Source organism: Pygoscelis adeliae, unplaced genomic scaffold (assembly GCF_000699105.1).
Source record: "Pygoscelis adeliae isolate BGI_AS28 unplaced genomic scaffold, ASM69910v1 Scaffold67, whole genome shotgun sequence".
Lineage (NCBI taxonomy): Eukaryota > Metazoa > Chordata > Aves > Sphenisciformes > Spheniscidae > Pygoscelis > Pygoscelis adeliae.
The window spans coordinates 3,415,969-3,425,224 of NW_008825271.1; the positions used below are offsets into that span (position 1 = coordinate 3,415,969).

Sequence of the window (9,256 nt, forward strand, 5' to 3'; positions counted from 1 at the left end):
TCCCTAAAATTACTAAAATACCCTGTATGTTCAGATCCATAAATCATGGCATCACCATAGAAGATGTTCACAGTTTGCATATTTGTGAAGGATGCCCTTAAAAACTAGGCAGGTGTACCACATCTGAGATCACTTTTAGGCTAGCAGTGCTACAGTTCTCACAACACTTAACTGGAGATCCACCTGGAAAAAAAAGAGAAAAATCTCTGCAGGAACAACTACAGCCTCTGCAGACACACAGTGGAGGGCAAATCAAGCCCAGACAAACTGCATAAGCACAGCTTCTGTAAGGCTATTTTTAGCCTAGGTTTTTTGTTTTTGTTTTTTTTTTTAAAAACAAAAAACTGTGTGTTGCACAAACACACAGTTTTAAAGGAGCTGTCACCACTCAGGAAATACCTTGGAGCTACTCCCATTCAGTGCTCAGCAACCAGAAAACCAAAACAGAAAGAACATTAAGTCACCCTATAAATCTACTACACCCAGTTTTGATGTCTGTACCCCCACATACCAACCCCTCACCCTAAAAAAAAAGTCAAAAATACCAGAATATTCAACAGGATAACATGACGGGTGACTAAGTTTTTCAGCTTGGAAAAGACACATTTGAGGGAAGAAAAGATAGAGGCCTATAAAATCACAAAGGATATGCAGAGTGCAAATAGAAATGACTGTTCACTGTTTCTCACGGAAGTCCTGAATGGCTTGCAATAAAAGTCATCAAGAATAACATTTTAGAGAAAAGGAAGAGTTGTTTTCTTCCTGCAAGACTATTAAACTGTAAAATTCTCTTGACACAGAACACCTTCAAAGCCAGAAGTATAGCAGCATTTAAGAAGTGATTAGAGCTATCTTTCAAGAATTTTGTATGCCAGTGGCTATGCAACACAGTCCAGATGCAGCCTCTACTTTATCAAGATCCTAAATTGCTGATTGCCATGAGAAAGAAGGATATGCTCAAGCCATTCACAGCCTCTGAGCATCTGCTACATATCATTGTTGGAGAGAAGTGAGCTCCATGGATCTTTTCATCTGAAAGTCTATACTGTGGTCAGACCAGAAATAGATCATCCTTTCTCCCCAGCCCGACCTGCAGAACAGTCACTACCCTGACGTCAAACACACTTTGCAGAGTTCACCATTCATTCATTATTTCATGAGTAAATGTGACAGTGAGGAACAAAAACACTTTTCATTAGCTCTAGAAGCAGTCCACAGACATTGAAAATGCATCTTCCTGACAGATAAAGCAATCCCCTAGAAGCCATAAATACTGGAGAACACTATCTAACAATTGGTTTTAATGCTTCAATACATTTAGTCCAAAAATTGATTACATATGGCAAACAACACTATCAAATGGACTAAATTACTTAGCAACTAAACAAATCTGCAGCGACTAAATACATTATAAGAGATGGTCAGCAAATCAGCTGAGCACTGCTTACCATCCTCCAAGTTCTCCTACACCTCCAGACCCAGGACACAAAAGCAACTGCCACCTAAAAGAGCCACAGTCCATATTCCTCTCAAACTCAGCACATTTGCATTCTCTCCCTTTAAGTTCCTACACTGTCCTATGACTGTAATACACAACCAGTAAAACAGAAGAACAAGAAATCATATCAGTCATTTGCTGTCTTACAGTTTCCTGGAGTAGAAGTTTGTACATAGTCTGACAAGTTTTTACCAGCTCATGTACACTTCTTATTTCCACATAAGCTTCCCAGTGGCAGGGTTTGTACCTATTAGTCTGAACTCGGCTGTACAGCTGAGCACTCATAGTACTTTTAGCATAAATATGCACACTCCATTCCAAGGCTACTGCTAGACACAAGAACATTCTATAGTTGTATTGCAATCACTGCCTAGCTTTTGCTGGTCTTCCCACTCTGCTTCAATGCCTTGAGTTTTCCTCTGAAAAATCATTATTCATGAATGCGCTGCATCTCCGCGCTCTGTTCAATTATCATTTTGTCTTTTTGACCTGTAAAGTGGCCAGAAGAACAGCATTCTATGCTAGATATGATAAAGAAAAGAGGCAGACTGGAGTGGCACAGAAGGAAAGAAGAGAAGATACATTGGAAAATTCTCTTCCATTACATCATTTGGAAGAAGATGCCAAGAATAGGTAGCCAAAAATGAGGCTAGATGACCAATTCCTACACAGTCTATTGTTTTTCAGACAGATATCTAAGTTCAGCAATAAATTCTATGTTATGCCAGGATTTCCAGAGACTATTCTTCAGTTAACGTTTTTTTAAAAGCATGCCTTGCTTGTTTAAAAAAGAATACTCTAAGAATGTGATTTTTGTAAAAAAAAAAATTTTTTTTAAAAGGCCAATTTCTTCCATCATATCTACTGTAACAGTCTACACTAAGGTGTAAATAGCAGTACTGTACAATATATTCCAGAAAGCTATTCAAGTATTCCTAGTCAGAATTCATGCCCTAAGCAATCATTGTTCCGTTATCCCTGTGCATAATGTGTTCCTTCAAAAGACTTTGAGATAAAAGCTGAAGACCTTAATATAAAAATTATATATAAAACCATTGAAAAGAAACAGAAACTTGCCAAAGACAGCAAAACATGCTTGCCCACTAGATATAAATTGCAAACAAACTCACTCTTTGTCTATACTCATGTCCTAGCAGTTTTATGGAATCAACTAAATCCCAAAGAAGCATCATACTATGGTACATATTAAATCTAGTGACTGGTGACACTGCCTTCAGTAATAACTCTCGCATTGACAGACCAAATATCTGACTGAAGTACAACATACATGGATATCCGTAACTAAACTGAGCACAACAGCATCATGTGTGCTTGTTTAAAACAATTTTTTTTAAAAATTCCCACACTCCAGTCTCCCTGCAAGTAGCTTTTTAAGGAGAACTGCATCTAGTCCTGCAGACCTGCTCAGTGCTTCCAAGGAACCCTACAACCGCAGCGGACAGCAGAAGAGCTTTAGGATTTGACCAGTACCACGTGCTGAATATTTTATATATATAGATCATCTCCTTAGTCTAACATCTAACGTTTAGAGTCACAGATCTAATCTGCGCATGGAACACAGAATAAAGTTGTGTGTAATACAAGCCATAAATTTGATTCTGTACCTCCTTTCACCAAGCCCACAACTTGTTGCTGAATTAGAGTATGGCTTTAAAGGTATCATCAGTTCTTCGCTTATGGAAATTAAATCTAAATAATCTCAAATTACTGTCAATATTGTACATCAAAATTGATGTACCACATAATCTGCTACCTTGATCTGACCTGCCCAATTTCCTCCGAAGAGTACCACAGGGTCTTTAGACAAACCACCCAAAGCTACACTACCCATGCTGCCTCCCTAAATCCTAAAATCTTCTGTTGCAACCATCTTTCATTCTATCACCTATGAACACAAAGGTGCACAGCTGCACCCCCTCCTGCTTTATAACAAGGCTTCAAAAGACTGAGCAAGACAAACCTTTTCCAAAGCAAACAAACCCAATCCTCCTTTACAGGCGTAAAGGAGCCTCTTACTGTCAACCTTCTCCCATTTAATTCGTATTTTCAGTCAGCAATTCCCAAAGCCAGGCAGACTCCAGCACTGAACAGACCAAAGTAATTACTTTCTTTAAGTCACATACAAAACCCCAGTTACTGACTGGAATCAAATTTACTTTTCCATTCACCGTTGTCACAACAGACTGTTATTGGGACCTACTATATCAGTGGATCTCTTCCCACAGTACTGCTGCATAATCAACTATACTCAGTAACTTCTGTAGCATATTCTGCATATGTTTTACCTCGCACACAGAGATGGAATGAATGAAGTCCATCACATTCCTTCTAAAGAGAAGAAATAGACTAAAATTTATATTTCGGTGTTTCCTCCAGTTTTCTTTCCCTCAATCTTTGGTGTTTTTTTAAGTAATGACATAAGTATTGCAATAAAGCTAATACAAGAACTTGCCCGGTTAAGTTTTGTAGCTTTCTCTGCAGGAATTTTATGTAGTAAGTCTTCAAGCAAATAGACATTATCTGAAATTCTGAAAATTGTGTCTTGTTATCTGGATAACATATAGAACAAATCTCATGTTCATAATCTTAACTGCAGTTCCTAAAAAATCAAGCTTTTTTTTCCACGTTTGATAAAAAACACAATGTTGAGCAGACCATTTAAGTTAGCAGATGTGAGAAGAACCAGTACTGATAAATAAGTTCACGGAACTGATCTGAGTGAAAAAATAAAAATAAAAGTTCCCACTTAGAAAAAAGTAATACTAAATACACTGAGAAAAACCGTAAAAATTAAAGACATCCTGACTGAAAAGCTGTTTATATGTTCTAGATACATTTAAAATTATTGAAGTGTTCAATTTTATTTGAAATTGCTTTGCTCCAGGCTACAGCACCCACACTGAAGATATATAACCACTGTGAACAATGGTGTCCTGTAACTTGTATTTGAAAGCTCCAAAGGACTAATGAGATGTTTCCTCATACTGTGTAGAATGAAAGGTTAACCATCTTCTTAACCACTAAGATGACATATAGAGTAGCCCGAAAAGCGAAGACTTTACCTAGAGAAACTAGTTTTCTTGAGAGCAACCAAGACAAACTTCCATATTCAGATTTTTAATATTGTAATTTAACAGATGAGGAGACTTTACCCAACCTCCCCAGGTTAGTTTTCCAGATGCAAATTCAGCAAAGCTTGCATTATACACTACGAAAAAGTTAGTCTTAAGTGACTATCGCTATACCTACCTGCTAGTTTAAAAAGTTCGCTGTTAAGAACAACCAATATCTTTCATCTCAATTCTAGCACATTAACAGTTACAACTGCACAAAACACATATCTGGTAAAGTTTCAATATGAGAAGTGACGGACACTTACCAATACACACATCTATCTTCCCCTTGATAGCAGCTTCATGCAAAGGAGTGTAGTTCCAATTGTCTCTAGCATTTGGGTCTGCCCCTTGACACAGTAACAGACTAACCACTTCAGCATGACCAAAGGAACAGGCGTTGTGAAGGGGTATCAGCCCTCCGTCGTCACGAGCATGAACGTTGGCTCCTGTCTGTAGCAAGTGCTCTACAACATCCTTCCTTCCAAAACCTGTAAGAGAACATGTTTCTGTTCATTCGTCTGGTAAAACAACATGATTTAATATTTAGAACTGTTCACTCAGTCCAGTGTACAGACATCAAACAATACTATCCATGTCCCTCTTCCTCGTTTTGGTTCATTTCACCATAAAGTGAGACTATATTCACCTGCTCAAACAACAGTTGGAAGATTTACTTACACTCGTGACAGAGGTGAACAGTGTTGTATTATAGTCAGCCTGACTGGCTGCCACACTCTCATGAAAAAGTTCTACAATAGGCTTGCCATTCTTTTTCAAGAAAAGCTTTTTATTAGTTTTAAAAATTTAGTATAATCTGTATGTACCTAAAGCAAGCATCTTACATACTATCTCTTGATATAGGTTTTCATCTTGGAGAAGACCTCATACTAATAAACACTGAAGGACACTTGTCAGTGCTCAAGCAGAACAACCTTCCCTCAACCCAAACTACATTCTTGCTCTGTAAAAGAGTGACTACCTCCAACTGACAGAGAGACTAAGTTACAGTTCTTAGTAGAACTGAGACCTCAGCTGGGAAAATAACGCCTCAGGAAGGTCTCAGCCTAGGAATGCAGCCTTTATTATGGCCAGGGAAAACATCACCATAAAGCCAGCATCATTAAACTAATACATTTCAAAATCCTGCATCAGCATGCCAGGCCCTGACACCTTTAGCTTGTTATCCACGATGAACCTGGAAAGGTTCTAGTGCCCAAATACGCTTCCAATTGCCCCAAATGCCTTAGAGCAGCAGCCTCCAAACTTTTTTGATTGTGCACCCCATCAGTAAAAAATTTTGAGTGTGCACCCCCAATATATGTATATTTATAAATCATATACATGCACTACTGTACTATTAGGTAGATTATAAACATACACAAAAATAGAAATTGAAAAAGGCTGAGATAAAGATGAAGTAAACACTGTTTTAAAGTTTCTATTATATTTACTAATGGTACAAAGTATATTTTCTTCCTGCACCCCAATGAAACATCTGGCACACTCCACTTTGGAGACCACTGCCTTAGAGGACAGGAACAAAAATGAGGTGTCAGGTTCAAGAGGGACAGTTTGAACTAAACCACAAGTGTTCATTTTTGTACTAGGTTGCATCACAAAAGTTGGGTTGCATTTCTTATAAACCTCAGGGCTAAAAGCAGTATCACTGGAGACTTTAGAAGATTGTCACCTTAAGAGTTATTTTGTCTTCTGGTAATCGTGGATACCAACCAGCTTAAGTATGAAGAATCTCATATATACGAACTATGTTTACAAAACAGCTGAATTAAATGCTGCAGCAAGTGAAATTCCATCACAGTGGTGCTAACTGGCAGCTTATAGATTGTATTAGCTCCACAGATCACGGATCAAAAACATAACTGAAGACATTATTTGCCTTCTAGAAGTCAAATACAAAGCTCAAGGGAAGCAACAAAGAAGCTGTCAGTTCTCCCCCAGGTGACCATGTTACTCAGCCGCAGTGAAACGCTGCTCAAAGAGTGACAGAAACGATCCTCAAAAGTCAGCACCCCCTGTGGCAGGCAACAACTCATGCATGAAGACTTCTCAAATCAAAATGTTTTACTCCAGCGTTGCAGTCCCTGGATAGGACCTCCATTTCAATGAGTTAAGCCCCCTTTTTGCCAGAGTAGTGCACTAGTTACAGCTACGCAGACTTACGGTGCAGAATTAACATGCTTTTCCCTCACAGTCCATACGGTGAGATCTCTAAGCCAGATCTAGCAGATTTGCATTCACGCCAGCTTATCCAGTTAAGGCTAATGTTATAACTCGACATCCAGCTTTCAGTCAAGCTGCAGGCTAGCCATTCTGCAGGAATTTACAGTCTCCTCAGTGAAGCACAGAGTCCTTCAACACCCTTTCTTGAAGGACAGAAGTCTTCTAAAAGCTGACTAATACTATGGTTATGGCAGGCAGGCAGGGCCAAAACAAAAAGCCCCTTTACCAAGGCTTATCACGGTTTGAGAGTTTTGATGACAGTTTAACAATATCTTTATTTCTGCCTAAGGTATTCTTATATGAGACACAAGCAAGCAGGTGGAAGAACAGTCTGGGGAAGCCATCATGGATATGCACACAGATGCTCACATCTAGCACAGACTGTAGCAGTTCACACCTCGGTCAATCCTGTATGGTAACATACCTCAAGGGCTCCAGTTAACAAGTACAGCCTGGTTACTTTTGGATAGCTGTAAGGATTCTCCCATCCCCACTGTACAGAGCCCTCAGCTGTTTGCAGCACAGATGCTGGACCACTACAAATTACAAGTTGCACACTGAGCAGATACCAAAGTGGGTTTTGTTTAATACATGGAGCTAAACAGCAGTTCAGCAGCTGTTCCACAAGCTGCTGAGCCATACCAGCTGCAGGGAGGGGCCCACAACCAGACTGGCACCCCACTCAGCAATCCAATTTTAGTCCACCACTGCAGATGAATCAAAGCTTTCTGGTACATTATATACTGATCACTTCACATTAGAAATTACACTACAGAAATGGAAGCGTGCAAATCAGAACTGGTATTATTAAAAGTGATACTTATTTATCACAACAAAACTGCTACCAGAAGACATGTTCTTCTTAACTGAACTGTCAGCAAGGCCACTGCTACTGTAAATCACTGCAGCTTCTAGCATGAAAAGTGATTTTTTTGTTTGTTTCTCTTATAAAACAGTCAAGGAACATCACCTCTAAGTCTTCAAATAGAAAATGATAGCTTAAATGGGTATGACAGCAAACAAAGGGTATCTGGGCCCACAGCAAAGCTAACAGGCCTGGGGCATAAATACCAAGACGCAAGCCCTCAAGGTTTCCACGTTTATATTGTTCATTTGACTGGCAAAGGAAAATTGAGCAAGACAAGAATTAGGAAATTAGCCAAATCTGTTTAGCTTTCAACTAAACAGATTTTATTAGCCTTTCATTTTTGTAAACTGAACTACTAAAAACAGTGCTGAAATTGCATGAGCATTTGCTTTACACGTACTTCTTGTCTCTCGAGGAAAAACAACCTGACAGTGCCTGAAAACCCAGATTCCTTTCCAAATTGTTCAGTGTTGTGATTTTCAGGACTGCACATAATTCTTCAAGGTATTGCTGGACGTGGGGTCTTTAATAAAGGTATCTCTGGAAATGCCAGCCATAAACACTTTACAGTTTTTGGTGAATTAGCTCTTCTGTTCTGTCCTCAAAAAGCACACTAAAGGTTACTGTGATTTTATCCTACCAGGCCACCCATCTTTCAGAGAAAAAGTAACCAATTACGGGAATAGCTTCCCCCACCACCACAGGCAAACCTGTAAAAATTTGGATTAACAAAGTGCTAGAAAGTCTTTAAAATGGTAACACAACCCAATCTGACAAAGCAGTTGTAATTACTGAAACTCCTGCAGTGTTGGGGTCACAAAAACAACAGACACGTGCCAAGCCATTTGTGACAGATGAAGCACATATAATTCAGTTTAAACCAAAGAAACTGATGTAATGTCATTTAAGATGACTTTAAAAAACCTACTCTTCTATATTTCCAGTGCAACTTTAATTTACAAAGTCTAAGGAAGAGTTCCCTAGAAAGGGCCTGTAATCAAAGATCCCAAAAGACAAACAGATAGAAGGTTCCTACAGAAAACATGGAAGATCCTCCTGGGAGCTATGCTAAGGCACATGGAGGACAGGGAGGTGATTTGAGACAGCCAGCATGGCTTCACCAAGGGCAAGTCCTGTCTGACTAATCTAGTGGCCTTCTATGATGGAGTGACTACATCAGTGGACACAGGAAGGGCTACAGATGTCATCTATCTGGACCTCTGTAAGGCCTTTGACACGGTCCCCCACAACATCCTCCTCTCTAAACTGGAGAGATACGGATTTGATGGGTGGACTGTCTGGTAAAGGGCGAGGAATTGGTTAGATGGTCGCATCCAGAGGGTAGTGCTCAACAGCTCAATGTCCAGATGGAGGTTGGTGACGAGTGGCATCCTGCAGGGGTCCGTATTGGGACCAGTACTGTTTAATGTCTTCATCAATGACATAGACAGTGGGATCGAGTGCACCCTCAGCAAGTTTGCAGATGACACCAAGCTGAGTGGTGCGGTCGAC

The 9,256-nt window shown here is 39.6% G+C and overlaps 1 protein-coding gene across 1 annotated transcript in view; it reads right to left on the reverse strand.

Moving 5' to 3' along the window:
• The window catches only part of TNKS (tankyrase, TRF1-interacting ankyrin-related ADP-ribose polymerase), a 140,476-nt gene that overhangs the window by 122,706 nt on the left and 8,514 nt on the right, over nt 1–9,256 (reverse strand). Inside the window, exon 2 of the mRNA XM_009329771.1 lies at nt 4,899–5,123. Coding sequence (XP_009328046.1) covers nt 4,899–5,123 — 225 coding nt within the window. The remainder of the gene's footprint in view (nt 1–4,898; nt 5,124–9,256) is intronic.